The 16,419-nt window shown below is 51.4% G+C and overlaps 1 protein-coding gene across 1 annotated transcript; it reads left to right on the forward strand.

The window, feature by feature from the left end:
• The first annotated feature begins 5,718 nt into the window (after positions 1 to 5,718).
• Fdxr (ferredoxin reductase) lies at positions 5,719 to 16,030 on the forward strand. The gene is made up of 12 exons (XM_045158652.1): positions 5,719 to 5,880; positions 6,443 to 6,546; positions 12,035 to 12,130; positions 12,295 to 12,417; positions 12,561 to 12,674; positions 12,972 to 13,073; positions 13,731 to 13,838; positions 14,072 to 14,156; positions 14,276 to 14,475; positions 14,558 to 14,729; positions 15,323 to 15,493; positions 15,602 to 16,030. The coding sequence occupies exons 1-12, from the start codon at positions 5,802 to 5,804 to the stop codon at positions 15,730 to 15,732; spliced, it is 1,485 nt and encodes a 494-aa protein (XP_045014587.1). The 5' UTR covers positions 5,719 to 5,801; the 3' UTR covers positions 15,733 to 16,030.
• Positions 16,031 to 16,419: the final 389 nt, after the last annotated feature.

A 16,419-nucleotide genomic window follows, 5' to 3' on the forward strand; every position in this document is an offset into this window, starting at 1 on the left:
GCTCTGGATCTGAGCAGCTCTTTTGGAACGGGGCAGCCTTGGCAGCCTCCCCAGCCACCTGCTTGGCTGCGTGTTATAGCTGCTCTTTTGAAATGCATTAGTAGTTCACAAGGGGCCTAAAGGTCTTTGAGTGTGATTCATCAAACTGCTAATTCTCCATATGAAAAAATGCAATGTCAGAAAAAGGTAATGATTAAAGCTATCCAAATATACAACTAGTGACTCAGTGTTATTGATCTGGGACTGAATAGGGTACATTCCAAGGCAGCAGCTGGTGGTACCAGACCCAAATGTACCATGGACAGTCCAGGATTAAGTCACATGGTCACTTTGAAGTTTGATTTTGTTACTGTTAAGGATGTGGGCTACATGGGCTGGAGAGATGGCTTAGCGGTTAAGTGCTTACCTGTGAAGCCTAAGGACCCCGGTTCAAGGCTCGGTTCCCCAGGTCCCATGTTAGCCAGATGCACAAGGGGGCGCACGTGTCTGGAGTTCGTTTGCAGTGGATGGAAGCCCTGGCGCGCCCGTTCTTTCCCTCTCCCTCTATCTGTCTTTCTCTCTGTGTCTGTCGCTCTCAAATAAATAAATAAAAAATGAACAAAAAATATTAAAAAAAAAAAAGGATGTGGGCTACAGATACCTGAGGTTTGAGAGGTAAGAGGAGGTGACAGGAAGTCGGGCATGGCGGCGCATGCCTTGATTCCCCAGCACTCGGGAGGCAGGGGTGGGAGGATCGCTGTGAGTTCAAGGCTACCCTGAGACTACACAGTGAATTCCAGGTCAGCCTGGGCTAGAGTGAGACCCTACCTGGAAAAAAAAAAACCGCATTCTGAATGAAGGATTTCAGGCTGGAGGTGGAGAATGAGTTAATGACCGGGGGAGAATGGGCACATCAGGGCCTCCTGCTACTACAAACAGAACTCCAGACACATGCCACTTTGTACATCTGGCTTTATGTGGGTACTGGGGAATCAAACTCAGGCCATCAGGCTTTGCAAGCAAGTGCCTTAACTGCAAAGCCATCTCTCCAGCCCCTTAATTTTAATCTCTACAAATTAGAACTAGTTTCTGCCCCACCCTGACTCATGTTTCAGATGGAGAAGGGCCTGGGAAGATTAAACTTTTCAATGCCATGTAATTAGTAAGTGGCAGACTAGGGATTTGAACTCAGTGTGACTTCAGAATCCATGTTGTCAATGATCAAACATTTTGCTTCTGGATGGGAATCCCTATGAAGCTTTCTGGTGTCTGATCCTGAATTTCTCTCTCTCCTATATAATAGTATAATTAATGACTATCATTAAGACAGATTCCTCAATGATGTCCATTGGGTGCTAGGCAGAGAGTGAAGCTCCAGGAATAAGCACGAGATTGGATCCTACTATCACCTATGTGAAACAGTACAGGGTGGTCAACTCTTCCTGAAAGGGGCCAAATAATAAATATTTTGGGCATTGTGGACTATGATCTGTATCACAACTATTCACGCATGTCATCAAAATGAAAAAAAAAAACCAGCCACAGATAACAGGAATGAGCATAGTTTTGTTCGAACAAAACTTTATTTATAAAAAATGAAATTTGAATTTCAAGTAATTTTCAATATATTTATTTGAGAAAAGCAGAGGGAGAGAATGGGCCTGCCAGGGTCTCTAGCCACCGCAAATGAACTCCAGATGCATGTGCCACCTTGTGCTTCTGGCTTACAGGCTGGAGATGGCTTAGCAATTAAGACACCTGTCTGCGAAGCCTAAGGACCCAGGTCTGATTCCCCAGTACCCATGTAAGCCAGATGCACAAGGTGGCACATGCATCTGGAGTTCATTTGCGGTGGCTAGAGACCCTGGCACACCCGTACTCTCCCCCCCCCCGCCGTGTATGTCTCACTTTCTCAAATAAATAAATAAATTAAAAATAGGGCTGGAGAGATGGCTTAGTGGTTAAGCGCTTGCCTGTGAAGCCTAAGGACCCCCGTTCGAGGCTCGGTTTCCCAGGTCCCACGTTAGCCAGATGCACAAGGGGGCGCACGCATCTGGAGTTCGTTTGCAGTGGCTGGAGGCCCTGGCGCGCCCATTCTCTCTCTCTCCCTCTATCTATCTTTCTCTCTGTGTCTGTTGCTCTCAAATAAATAAAAAAAAAAATGAAAAAAAAATAAATAAATTAAAAATAGGGCTGGAGAGATGGCTTAGTGGTTAAGGCATTTTCCTGCAAAGCCAAAGGACCCAGGTTCAACTCCCCAGGACCCATGTGAGCCAGATACACAAGGGGATGCACACGTCGGGAGTTTGTTTGCAGTGGCTGGAGGCCCCGTGCACCCATTCCCTATCTGCCTCTTTCTCTTGCCTCAAATAAATTATATATATATATATATTTTAAAAATAAAAATAGAAACTGGAGTTAGCATGACCATGGGGAGGAATGAGCAGCCCTGGGTGTACAGGCATACACACCATGGCTATGACTGGGGTCACATTGCTCGCTAGTGTGTTAAAAAAAAAAAAAAAAAAGCCAGATGCCTGGGTTGGACTCTGTGGTATGCTTCAAAGGGACATCTTCACACACTCTGTGCTTCCTGGAGTCAATACTTAAGTTTTTCTAGTATAAGCTAAGTGTATCAAGTTAAAACACTTTTCTACAGTAGTTTCTGTGAGACTCCCAGGGTTGTTAGTACCTCTAGAATGTAGCTTTTTACTTCCCATGCGTCTCAAAATCAATATAAAGGCTGGAGAGATGACGCAGCAGTTAAGGGACTTGCCTGTGAAGCCTAAGGACTCAGGTTTAATTCCTCAGGACCCACGTAAGCAAGATGCACAAGGTGGCGCATGCATCTGGAGTTTGTTTGCAGTGGCTGGAGGCCCTGTACAACCATTCTCTCTTTCTCTTCCTCTCAGGATTAAAGGCAGGCCAGTTTCAATTGGCATGATGACATTTCCTCTGTTATTTAATCTTTATACAAAAGAAATGACTTGCTATTTTTTAATTTTACTGTTTTTTTGTTCTAATCTACAAAGAAAGTAGCTTTTTCATGGTGGCTGTTGTTTAATGTGACAGGGTCTTTCTATATAGCCCAGGCTGTTCTCAATTCTCCTTTCTCAGCTTCCTGGGTACTGGGATTACAAGCATGTGTGGCAAAGCTCATTCAAAAAGTAACTTTGGGGGCTGGAGAGATGGTTTAGAGGTTAGGCGCTTGCCTGTGAAGCCTAAGAACCCCCGTTCAAGGCTGGATTCCCCAGGACCCACATAAGGTAGATGCACAAGAGGGTGCATACATCTGGAGTTCATTTGCAGTGGCTGGAGATCCTGCTGCACCCATTCTCTCTCTGTCTGTCACTCTCAAATAAATAAAAATAATAAACAAAAAGTAACTTTGAGGGACTGGGGAGATGATTCAATGAGTAAAATGCAGCCACTGAGGACAGCTGACACTGACCTCTGGACTATGCATGACATGCATCTATGTGCACACACACTCATATACATGTGTGCCTCAACAAAAAATGTTTCAAGGAAGTAAAGGGGAAGAGTCTGAGAGGAGGACACCTGATACTCTCTTCTGGCTTCCAAATATGAGGTTTGCATATCTGCACATGCACACACACCATAAATAAAAATAAAATCAGCAGGATATAGTGACACATGTCTTTAATCCCAGCACTCAGGAGGCAGAGGTAGGAGGATGGCTGTGAGGTCAAGCCAAGCCTGGAAATTCAGAGAGTTCTAGGTTAGCCTGGACTAGAATGAGAACCTACCTCAAAAAAAAAAAAAAAAAAGCCGGTGTGGTGGCTTTCACCTTTAATTCCAGCACCTGGGAGGCAAAGGTAGGAGGCTCACCAAGAGTTTGAGGCCATCCCAAGGCTACATAGTGAATTCCAGGTTTGCCTGGGCTAGAGCAAGACCCTTTTTCCAAAAACCAAAGTAACAATAATAAATCAAATACAGTCTTCTTTGCTCAGATGGTTGCTGGTTTATAAAATAGAAAGTAACAGCCAGGAACTATGTGTGTCGTTAAGTGGTAGTGCATCTTTGGAAGGCTCTGGGTTCAATCCCTAACACCAACAAACAAGCAAATAATCGAGTCTGGTGTTGTGGGGATGACAGAACTGGTCAGAATTTTCCAAAAGGGGGCTGGAGAGATGGCTTAGCGGTTAAGCGCTTGCCTGTGAAGCCTAAGGACCCCGGTTCAAGGCTCGATTCCCCAGGACCCATGTAAGCCAGATGCACAAGGGGGCACATGTGTCTGGAGTTCATTTGCAGTGGCTGGAGGCCCTGGCGTGCCCATTCTCTATCTATCTGCCTCTTTCTCTGTCACTCTCAAGTAAGTAAATTAATTAATTAAAAATAAAAAAGAATTTTCCAACCGGAAGGAGTGGCCCTTGGGGAAAAGGAAGAAGCAGTAGACTTACTGTGTCAAAGGTGACTATGGATCCTGTCCTTGTTTTATTATTTATTTTAAAATATTTTATTTATTTATTTGAGAGAAATAGAAAAAAAAACGAGGGAGGGAGGGGGGAGAGACAGAATGGGCATGGCAGGGCCTACAGCTACTACAAACAAACTCCAGACACATGCACCACCTTGTGTATCTGGCTTTACATGGGTACTGGGGAATAGATCTTAGGTCTTTTGGCTTTGCCAGCAAGTACCTTAACCGCTAAGCCATCTCCCCAGCCCCATTTTATTTATTTTTAAGGTGCTGGGGTTGAACCCGGCAACTCAACCCACATTAGGCAAGCACTCTATACCACCCTTAGCTCCTCCTGTGTTGTTTAAAAAAAAAAATTGTTCAGCCGGACGTGGTGGCGCACGCCTTTAATCCCCACACTCGGGAGGCAGAGGCAGAGGATCGCCATGAGTTCCAGGCCACCCTGAGAATGCGGAGCGAGTTCCAGGTCAGCCTGGGCTAGAGTAAGACCCTACCTCGGAAAAAAAAAAAAATTGCTCATCATTTTGCACGAATTTTCCTTTTAAAATGGTCCGTCTAAAATACGTTCCTTTACCTTGTTTACTCAGGAATTTTTTTCTTTTTTGCACACCCCCTTTACATTCTGCATAGAAGGCGACTCAGGTCCCAGAACTGCAGGACAACAGTCGGAGGTCAGGGTTTGTTCTTACTGCCAGAAACAAGCCACTTCCCGCGTTTCCTCCCTGAACTACGGAGAAGAAAATGAGGCGGAAAAGCTCTGCAGAGTTACATTTTTCCCTCCGGCCCGAAAGGCACGGCACCTAGCCGGGGCCACACCTGCACAGCGCCCGTCTACAGGGAGTAAGGCCCTCTCGGCACACTTCCGGACTCCGTACACTCCAGCCAGCGAGGAGGCGCGCTTAGAGGTCAAATCCTGATTGGCTGGAACAAAAACGCGCAGCAGGACGGCGCCCTATCAAACGACAGATGGGCATACGTCATCAAGAAGCGACTAGAGTAGCGGAGTAAAGTAAACCCCTTTCTAATTGGTTGGCTCCTTCAACAGCGATTGAAACAGTGTTGGTGATTCGCTTTCCTCCCCATCTAGGCTTCCGGTTTAGGAGGGCGGGGAAAGACTGGGCACCCCCCCCCCATCGCGCGCAGGGGGCGGGGATTCTGCGATTGGGGCGGACCGAAGGCGTGGTTTATGCTGGAGGCGGGATTTTTTTCGGGGAAATAGGGTGGGTGGAGTCTAACGCCGAGCCTTCTCGGCGCGTGGGAGGCGGGGTCACGATGGCGGGCGTGTCCAGGGGGCGCGGCCGGCTACTTACAGCGGGGCCAGCTCCAGCTCCGGGGAGTCCTTGCGTGCGGAAAGGTTCGCTGCTGGCTGTTCCCAGTCATGGCTTCGCGGTGTTGGCGCTGGTGGCGTTGGTCGGCGTGGTCTCGGCTCCGGCCGCCTCCCAGCAGGAGCACCCCGAGTAAGAGCAGGGTCCCTCGGTCTACATGGGGTTCACGGGAGGCCTACGAGGAGTCTGTTCTGGCCGGCGAAATGGGGGTGGTGTGTGCACAGGGTGAGATGTGAGGCCTCGTGGGTGAGATGCAGGTCTGTAAAGATGGAGATGCAGAACAGGAGGTCCACGTGCTGTGAAACAGGGTGAGTGGGGGTTGGCGACGGGGAGATCTGGGGTTAAACAAGGGTATGAGCAATACAGGGTTCCGTGGAGAAAGGCAAGGCAAGAGAGGTGGTGGGGATATGAAGTCCGCGGGAAGATGTAAAATCATAGGTAGAGAACCCTCTAAGAATCATGAAAGTTGTGTGCAGAACAGCTTCAGGGTCCATGGGCGTTGCCTGCAGGCCATCTTCAGCGGGGAGGCATAGGCATTGGGGTATTCAGATGACATGAGGGACTGTCGCTTCAAGAACAGAAGAAGGAAGGTGCATACGACGGTGAAGCTTGGCCAGCTGCATCTTCTGTTGGACACTTACTTGGTTTGGGACAGCGAGAGTGTTGATTTGACCTTGTCCCCTCCTCTGCCCAGCCCCAGGCTTCTGCCAGCAGTTCTCCACACAAGAGAAGACCCCTCAGATCTGTGTGATAGGCAGTGGCCCAGCTGGCTTCTACACGGCCCAGCACTTGCTGAAGGTAAGCCACTTCGTGCAGAGTCCTTCCTCACCATTCACTCGTTCTCTCCAGTTCTTTGGGTTGGCTAATAAGGAGGGAGCTATGGCCCATCTACGTTGTGTTCTTTCTACCTGCTTCCACGCCTACACCCGGGGCTCCCACCCTAGGTCCTTAACTGTGAGAGAGATGTGTTTGGCGGGGGATTGATGGTTAGTGACAGGTGGGCATCCTCCCCCGCCCCCCAGAAGCTTATCCACACTTACAGCTTTGTCTCCTCTTGTCCTCCTTCCATCCTTTCTCCATCCCCAACTTTGCACCTTTTGAACTTTTTGACTTTCTGTAACTACCTACCCCAGCCCCAGCCTTCCTCCTGTTTCTTTTTCCCCATTGAATGTCAAGGTCTCGAGCTTTCAGTACTGGCAGACAGGGCCCCAAGGCTGCCAGATAGACTTGAAACTCCATGTCAGACCTTGACACAGAGGGGGAAGGAGGGATACCGAGACTGACGGAGATGAGATAGTGGCCTATCTTTGGAGGGCTTTGGAGTATCCGTGATGGAACAGAGGAAGGATGACTGTATTAAGTATACACACATGGAAAGGTGGGTGACCCACTGGCTTGATTTTCCTGGGGCTCTTGGCTTTCTGTGGTGACACTTAGGAAGGTCTCATGGAGACCTTTGCTGAAAAGTTATCTACAAGGGGCTGGGGAGATTGTTCAGTGGTTAAGCCTACTGGCCCAGGCTCAGTTTCCCCAGCTGCTCCCACAAAGCCAGACACAAAAAGTGGAGCAAGTGTCTGGTGTTCATTTGCAGTGGCAAGAGACCCTGGTATGCTCATACACACACACTCCAATATTTTTATAGTTTTTTCTTATTTTACTTTTTTTTTTTTTTGTTGTTGTTGTTGTTCTTGTTCAAGGTAGGGTCTTGCTGTAGCTCAGGCTGACCAGTGACCTGATTCACTATGTAGTCTCAGGGTGACCTTGAACTCACTGTGATCCTTCTACCTCTGTCTCCTGAGTGCTGGAATTAAAAGCGTGCACCACCACGCCCAGCTAATTTATTTATTATGTGATAGAGAGAGATTGAAAGAATGGGCATGGCAGGGCCTCCAGCCACTGTAAACGAACTCCAGATACATGTGTTACCTCGTGCATCTGGCTTACATAGGTCCTGGGGAATTGAACCTTGGTCCTTTGGCTTTGCAGGCAAATGCCTTAACCACTAAGATATCCTTCCAGCCCTGGCCAATTTATTTTTAAAATATTTTTATTTATTTATTTAAGCAAAAGGCAGAGAGAGAAAGAATGGATGTGCCAGGGCCTGGGTGTAGCCAGTGCAAATGAACTCCAGACAAATGTGCCACCTTGTGCCTCTGGCTCTATGTGGGTACTGGGGAATCAAACTTGGGTTTTTATGTTTTGCAGGCAAGTGCTTTGGCCACTGAACCATTTTTCCAACCCCTAATTTATTTAATTTAATTAATTTATCTATTTTTCTTTTGTTCTTTCAAGGTAGGGTCTCATTCTAGCCCAGGCTGATCTGGAATTCACCATGTAGTTTCAGGCTGGCCTTGAAATGACAACGATCCTCCTACTTCTGCCTCCCCAAGTGCTGGGACCAAAGGCATATGCCACCACACCTGGCTTAATTTATTTATTTGAGAGAGACAGAGAATGGGTGCACCAGGGCCTGTTACCACTACAAATGAACTCCAGATACATGTGCCTCTTTGTGCATCTGGCTTTACCTAGGTACTAGGAATCAAATCTGGAGCCATTAGGCTTTGCAAGCAAGTGCCTTTAACTGCTAAGCCATCTATCTAGCCCTAAATAAATATTTCTAATTATGAAAAGGAAGTGATAGCTGGGTGTGGTGGTACACACCTTTAATCCCAGCACTTGGAAGGTAGAGGTAGGAGGATCACATGAATTCAAGGCCACCCTGAGACTACATAGTGAATTTCAGGTCAGCCTGAGCTGGAGTGATAGCCTCCCTTGAAAGACCAAAAAAAAAAAAAAAAACAAAGGAAGTGACCTACAAATCCTCCAAGTAACACGGATAACAAGCTAATTACAGTGATGTAAACTGAGTGAATCTAACCAAGTGGGCACAACCAGGAGCTGTTTCCTGGAAAATGTATATTTGAAGTTTATGGAAGGCCATGCGTGGGCTTTGAAAGGCCATTACCCCCGCCCCTTGTGTGGAGAGTCAGCCTGGAATGCAAGGCCACTGACAATCTGGTCTCTGGAATGGACAGCCAAGAGCTCTTGGGGCTGGGGGGGGCCACTTTGTGTAAAGGACACTGGGTTAGCTGGCGGGGTAAGAGAGCAGTCTGGAGGTGTGTTCTAGGCGCCCTCTCTGTGGGCCAGGGGCTGCTTGCAGACATTTGCATGCATTTTTTCCTACACTCATCGAACTGACAGCCTAGCTGGAGGGGCAAGGGTCTGGTTTATGAAGGTATGCTTGGGCTTAACCTAAGGGTGGCCCCCTGTCCCAGTGTGAGGGCGAAGTGAGGTCAGGGCATAGAACAGCAGGAGTGCTTCAGGCGCAGGAACTTCGTGGACAAAGGCCAGAGGATGGAGAATGGCCTTTCAGGGCCACTCCAGGGCCCATTCCAGAAGGTAGGTAGACGGGTGTCTGAATGTTGAAGAGGCAAGAGCTGGGGCTGGGGAGGCAGATGAGGTCCAGATCCTGGGGCCTGGAAACCTTTTACTATACTACGGATGGGTGGGTTTCGCAGGGCGCTGTCCACTCTCCATGCCAGGCAAGGTCTTCTTATGTAAACAAATATTTATGAACCCAGCTCTGATACATTTAACTCTGGACCTGAGGCCCTCAGAATCAGTAATTTGAAACAAATTCTGGCACTCCCGATTACAGGTAATTGGTTTGACAGAAGGCTTATAGTGGAAGGAAAACAGGAATCCTACCTTTTGGTACTGAGGATTGAACCCAGGGTCTTGTGACTGCTAGGGAGATATACCCCCCAGGCCAGGACCCCGTCTTTTATTTGGAATGTTCTCTCTATAGTGTGGGCTTGGGGTTTCCAGAGAGCAGGGCATGGGGGAGAGATGGAGAACTAATGGGAAAGAGTGGATGGGAAGGGGCAAAGGGCTATGGCTTGGGCTCCAGCTGACTGGGATGGAAGGTGACAAGTTGGAAAGCTGGGCACAGTGGCGCACGCCTTTAATCCCAGCACATGGGAGGCCAAGGTAGGAGGATTACCGGGGGTTCAAGGCCCTCCTGAGATTCCAGAGTGAATTCCAGGTCAGCCTGGGCTAGAGTGGTGAAACCCTACCTCAAAAAAAAAAAAAAAAAAAGAAGGAAAGAAAAAAAAGAGTGGGTTGGGATGTATGGGTATGATATCCTAGGTTCTCAGTTTCTGGGATCTCAGATTATGGAGGAAGGATAGAGAGAGGAGGGGAGAAGAGATAGATAGAGAGATCTTGATCAGTGACAATTTGAAGTCACCAACAGGGAAGAGGTAAAGCTTCCATGCACTCAGAGGAAGAGGAAGATCTTAGAGCAGAAGTGCCTTGGAGACTGCCCTCATTAGGCAAGGGGCCTGAAGAGGAACAGCTGATGGAGGGCAAGGAGGTGTCCAGAAAGCTGGGGTCTGTGTGGGGTGCTGTGGAAGTGTCCCTGAAGAGACCCATGTGACTCGGGGTGAAGGTCCCCTCCATGGCAGTAAGGAATGGAAGATAAAGACAGAAAGGCCAGTCAGCTGAGCAGTTTGAACTTTGACCTATGGCATGGAGCTGCAAAGGGAAGGTTTTTGAGTGAGGGGATCTACCCCGGCCATGGTCACTGCAGTAATGATGGGGTACAAGTCCACCGTGCACTCGCATTGAGGGAGCCCTGGGCTGAGGGCTGAAGCATGACTCACCCAGCCTTGAATGTGTGCAGAGGGTCCAGAAAAGTTCAGTTTCCCCTGAAGCACAGTGAGGGTTAGAGCTGGGCGTGGCCCCAGCGACATTTACTTCATGGCTTGAGGCCTTCATGGGCTCAAGTTCCACGGGGTTTGAGGGAGGTGAAGTGGGTGAGCCGATATGGAGGAGGCAGGGAATACCCAGGGGCCGGGGGAGCCGGGTGGAATGAGGGTACCAGCAGAGTGGAGGAGATAGAGATCTGGACAGAGGCTGGGGAGGTGGGCAGGAGTTGCACAGCCTTGAGTCCCTTTGAAGTGGGAGGTGAGAGCCAGGGAAGGGACAGAGGGCTCTCTCCCCGGCCTCGACCCGCGAGGCCGCTTCATACGGAGCAGGGAGGCCCTGGGATTTGCCAGGCTCGTGTTGCCAATGGTGGGCAGAGGCAGAGCAGCCCTCTGTGCCTAACCTGAGCCCTGTGCCTCATGCCCTCCCCGTGGCCCACAAGCTGCCCTGGGAAGACAGGCAGTGTGGAGCGGCTGAAACCACAGGACTGATTTTCTGAGACTGGGAAGGCCCCTTGCACCTTCCTTTTACCAACATGTTCCCCCCCCCGTCCTTTTTTTTTTCTTTGCATGTGTGTTTAAATGTGTGGTACATGTACAGATGTGTATACCCCATGCACATGTGTGTGAAGATCTAGAGGAGAATGTTTGGTGCCCTCTCATCACTCATCCAAGTATTTCTTTCCTTAAGATGGGGTTTCTCCCTCAACCCAGAGCTGCCTGTGGACTTTTCTTTTAATATGTGTTCTGGGAAGTTAAATTTGGTGGTCTCTAGCCAAAAGGCCCTCAAGTTTAAGCTGCGGTGCTCTTAATCCCTGAACCATCTCCCCACCCCTCTCTCTATTTTTCCTTTGATATGTGTGTATAATGTATGCACATGGTGCAGATGTGTGTACTGTGTGTACATATGTGTGGAGGCCAGGGGAGCACGTCGGGGGTCCTCCTCGTTGGCTCTTGTGCTTTGATCTCCTTGAGACGGAGTCGGCCAGCCAGTGACACCCCCCACCCAAGAGTCTTCTGCCTATGGGCCCCACAGGACTTGAGTTACAGGCATGTGTGGCCACATCTGCCTTTTTGTGTGGCTTTGGGGGCTTGGGTCCTTGTAAGCATGACAAATGCCATCCCCCTAGTCCCTCACTCCCTGTCTTACTGGGCCCTGTCCCAGTGGCATCGTCTTGGAGACTAGAACGAAGGGAAGTGAGAATTTCAAAGGGCCACTCTCAGGTCAGCAGAGCAGCATTTCTAGAAGTGGTGATGTGCTGGAGGCAGGACACTGTGTGTCACATCTGACCTGGAGGCACACTTGCTCCTAGTGGCCTCCAGTGCGGAGGCTGTGACCTTGCAAGTCTTCACAGTCCCACAGCCAGCAATCCTCAGGCTCTGACCTCAGCTTCCCTTGCTGCTGATGCTGCCTCTGAGCCCTTGCCTAAGCAGAGAGGGGTCTCCTTTCTCCTCGTGGGTGGCCAAAACCAGTGTCCTCAGCCCTCTGAGCTGAGCTCTCCTGCTGTTTGGGGGTGGGAGCACCTGCCGGGACTCAGCTTCCTCCTGGGGCCTCACCAACCGTGCCTTTCCTACAGCACCACCCCCAGGCCCACGTAGACATCTACGAGAAGCAGCTTGTGCCCTTCGGCCTGGTGCGCTTTGGTGTGGCACCTGACCACCCAGAAGTTAAGGTGGGTCTGTCCGGGTGGAGACATCAGCCAGCCAAGGAGAGCTCTGTGGCTGGCTCGAATGCCACCCAGGGTCCATCTTGGGGTCTGTTGGGGTGAGGGTGGCACTAGGGTGCCTTCCTGTAGCTGCCCTTTGATCCCATGCTCTCCTCCCGTGCTGCTTGCAGAACGTCATCAACACGTTTACGCAGACAGCCCGCTCCGACCGCTGTGCCTTCCTAGGCAATGTGGTGGTCGGCAGGGACGTATCGGTGCCAGAGCTGCGAGAGGCCTACCATGCCGTGGTACTGGTGAGCGCACCTGTGGGGTGTGGATGCCAGAGGTGGGGCTGCTGGATGGATGTTTCCAGAAGGGGCCCAGTGGGAAACAGGACAGCCTCCCTGGCCCTCCAAGTACTGAGGGCTCCAGCCAGGGCTGTGCTATCTTTCCTTAGAGCTATGGGGCTGAGGACCACCAGGCCCTGGGAATTCCTGGTGAGGAGCTGCCTGGCGTGGTCTCAGCCCGGGCCTTTGTGGGCTGGTACAATGGGCTCCCTGAGAACCAGAAGGTGAGTCTGGGGAACCCTTCTCCTGCCTCTGCCTTCCCACCGAGGGCAGCCCTCAGATGCTAGCGCTGGGAGAAGTGGCAATGAGGAGCAAGCCAAGAAGATGTGAGACGTGTGTAACGGAGGAGGGAGGTCAGCCATGGGGGGTCTGGAGGGTGAGCTGTGGAGGAGAGGAGAGGAGAGGGAGACGAGAAGATGGGGCAGCCCACAGGCTTGGCTGAGACCCGACCGAGGGTTTGCAGACAAGATTAGCCTGACTGGAGCTGGGGCTCGGACCCTCTGAAAACCTTTGTCTTCCAGCTGACACCCGATCTTAGCTGTGACACTGCAGTAATTCTAGGGCACGGGAATGTGGCTCTGGATGTGGCCCGGATCCTGCTGACTCCACCTGAACGCCTGGAGGTGAGGAGTCACTCAGGGCCACGGGGCTGGAGGTGGGGTCATGCTCAGAAGAGGGTGACCCTGTCTAGAGGTTCTAGTGTCATCCCTCCAGACCAAGTCCAGTGCCCGTTTTCCTGGGGAACCCAGGTAGACACGTTCAAACTCTAGTATGCTAGCAAGCATTTGCACACTCTGTTCTCCCTGCTTGCCACATTAGGACTCACTTAGTTCTTGGATAAGTTATTTCTTCCACCAGGGAGTCTCCTAGGACTGCTATGAATAGGTGTGTTCCTTCTATCTGGACTAGTCTTTGAATTTCATAGCCTGTTAATCACCACTACAGTTTTATACTCAATGAGTATTCCCTCTAAAAGTTGTATTTATGAGTTCAAGCACCAATCTTTTTTGTTAACATCAACTGCCTCTTCCCTCCTAAGCCTCTTGCCCAGAGCTGGGAAGTGGTAGTTGCTTAGTGAATACTTGTTGAATGGAGGAGTTGGCTTCCGGGACTGCTGGTTGGAGCCATTTGCTGAGTTGGTGGCAGTGTTCTATGTGGCCACGAGGGGGAGCAATTGTGCAGTTTTGGGCTGCCAGCTCCGAGTAAGGGAGCAGGGCAACTGGAGAGTCTCCTTCCCCAGGTCAGTGTTTGATGGGTTCAAAAACCTCCTTTTGTGCCAGAAAACAGACATCACAGAGACAGCTTTGGGGGTGCTGAGGCAGAGTCGGGTGAAGACAGTGTGGATAGTGGGCCGGCGTGGACCCCTGCAAGTGGCCTTCACCATTAAGGTACTGGGGCCAGAGGAGGAGGGAGGCGAGGGTCCCAAGTAGAGGGTCCCCCTTGAGTGTGGAGGGAGGAGATTTCTGGAAGTAGTGGCTTCCTGGAATGGATCAGAGGACCAGGAATGGCCCCAGACCTGCCGTGTTGATGGTGTTTCCCGTGGAGGCTGGTCTCTGGTGGGCTTGGGAATGCGCAGTGTTCCGGGCCTGACCTCCTCCCCCACTCCCACCCCCACTTTAAGGAGCTTCGGGAGATGATTCAGTTACCCGGGACCCGGCCCATTTTGGATCCTGCGGATTTCTTGGGCCTTCAGGACAGAATCAAGGGTGAGGGGCCTGTCCCTGGCCCCCAGCTCACCAGGAGGGGCTGGCCTAGGTCAAAGAAAGCTTGGGGGAGGGCTCCTGGGTGGGGACATCCCTGAGGTGTTGTTGCATGTTGTTCACAGAGGTCCCCCGACCAAGGAGGCGGCTGACAGAACTGCTGCTTCAAACGGCCGTGGAGAAGCCAGGGGTGGAGGAAGCTGCCCGCCGGGCACAGGCCTCCCGTGCCTGGGGCCTCCGCTTTTTCCGAAGCCCCCAGCAAGTGCTACCCTCATCAGATGGGCAACGGGCAGCAGGCATCCGCCTGGCAATTACCAGACTGGAAGTGAGTCTCACATTGCCCCGAGATTTTCCCTCTTTTAGGCTTCCTCACCGTGACCTGGTGTTGCTCTCGTTCTTCCCATCAGGGTGTTGGTGAGGCCATCCGGGCGGTGCCCACAGGAGACATTGAAGACCTCCCTTGTGGGCTTGTGCTGAGCAGTGTTGGGTATAAGAGCCGTTCCATTGACCCCAGTGTGCCCTTTGACCCCAAACGTGGGGTCATTCCCAATATAGACGGCCGGGTTGTGGATGTACCAGGTGAGAGGGCATGAGAAGATGGGACAGCTAATGATGGGAGGCTAGTGCCCCCAGAGCCACTCATTCAGTAAAACCTGCCCTGGGCCAGTGCTGGCACTAGAGCTGGACAGCTGCTGTCCTCAGGGAGCTTCCAGTCTGATTATCCCCATGCCTCTACAGTTTTTCATTCATTTGGTAGATGTTGCTAAGGGCCTGCTGAAATGAAAGTAAGCAAGCTGCAGCTGGAACCCTCAGAAAGCTCCTCTACAGGGTAGGGAAACTGAGGCCTAAGGGGGACTGCATGCTAAAACAAACTGAGAAGAATCCAGGGGCTGGGTGTGGCGGTGCACGCCTTTAATCCTGGCACTCAGGAGGTGGAGGCAGGAGGATTGCTGTGAGCTTGAGGCCAGCCTGGGACTGTAGAATGAGTTCCAGGTGAGTCTGGGCTAGAGTGAGACCCTTACTTTAAAAAAAAAATCCAGGGTAGTGAGCTAGTGATCATGGCGGGCCTACCCAGTGTGGTTTGCTGGGAGATCTGGGGGTACGTGTGCATAGAATGGGGTGCAGGCTTGCCAAGCATTGTCCAACTGCCTCCTCTCTCTTGCCCCTTCCAGGCCTCTACTGCAGTGGCTGGGTGAAGAGGGGGCCCACAGGTGTCATCGCCACGACCATGACTGACAGCTTCCTCACGGGCCAGGTGCTACTGCAGGACCTGAAGGCTGGGTTGCTGCCCTCTGACCCCAGGCCTGGCTATGCAGCCATCCAGGCCCTGCTTAGCAGCCGAGGTATGGGCCCTGATTCTGGGGCCAGGGGGTGGCGCCGGCAGCTTGTCTTTGGGCTGAGGGCTTCTGAGAGGAAATGGTGGCATTGGTCTGTCTTCCCATCTGCCTCAGGGGTCCGGCCAGTCTCTTTTTCAGACTGGGAGAAGCTGGATGCTGAGGAGATGTCTCGAGGCCAAGGAGCTGGGAAGCCCCGGGAGAAGCTGGTAGACCCACAGGAGATGCTGCGGCTGCTGGGGCACTGAGCCCTGATCCCAGCTTCTGCCATGGACACGAAGAATCCCAAAACTGGAAGAAGGGCCCGAGGCCTTTTGTGTGGACTCTGTCCGGGTGTTGCCTGGTCTGGCTTGGAAGCTGGACTGCAGCTCTTCCAGGGACCTCTGAAAGATCTACCTTACAGTGTTCAGGACAAGGAGGGAACCTTAAGTCAAGGAGGTGTGAAGGTGCAGGCAGACCTTACTCCCTCCCTTCTCTTTCTTAATGGACTTTGGAGGGTAACTAGGGTGGGGACATGCTGAAAATAAAACAGCTGTAACCAAGGGCCATGGTTGGTGGTTGTTACTTCTTTAGGGGCTTGGGGTCACCAGGTGAAACAGGGAAATTGCTTCCTGCTCGAGGGCTTCTTGATGGGGAGGAGAAGAGGGGTCTGGGGCACCTGGCCGTCAGGCCTAGCATGCACCCACCCTCCCTCCCTTGTTTTGCCTATGTTGCTGCGGCTGGTCCTCTGCTCACATTACAGCCCCTGGAGACAGGTCCCCACCGGTATCGCTGTTCTAGCCTCAGCCTGGTGGAAGCCCCTGCACAACCAGACATAGAAGAACAGGAGGGAGAATGAGGGGCCTGGGCAGCTAGCTGCTGTCAGTCTCTCCCAGTGGCCAGTCGGGCTGGCCTGGCCGGCTTTCCAAACTGCACACGCAATTCCTTTCAATCTT

The sequence above is a fragment of the Jaculus jaculus genome, chromosome 9, assembly GCF_020740685.1.
Source record: "Jaculus jaculus isolate mJacJac1 chromosome 9, mJacJac1.mat.Y.cur, whole genome shotgun sequence".
NCBI classification, from domain to species: Eukaryota; Metazoa; Chordata; class Mammalia; order Rodentia; family Dipodidae; genus Jaculus; species Jaculus jaculus.

Coding starts and splice junctions, on each gene's coding strand:
- Fdxr (XM_045158652.1), top strand. CDS start 5,802: ATGGCTTCGCGGTGTTGGCGCTGGTGGCGTTGGTCGGCGTGGTCTCGG. Junction 12,131..12,294: donor CTGACCACCCAGAAGTTAAG/GTGGGTCTGTCC, acceptor TGCTGCTTGCAG/AACGTCATCAACACGTTTAC. Junction 14,157..14,275: donor CCTTCAGGACAGAATCAAGG/GTGAGGGGCCTG, acceptor TGTTGTTCACAG/AGGTCCCCCGACCAAGGAGG.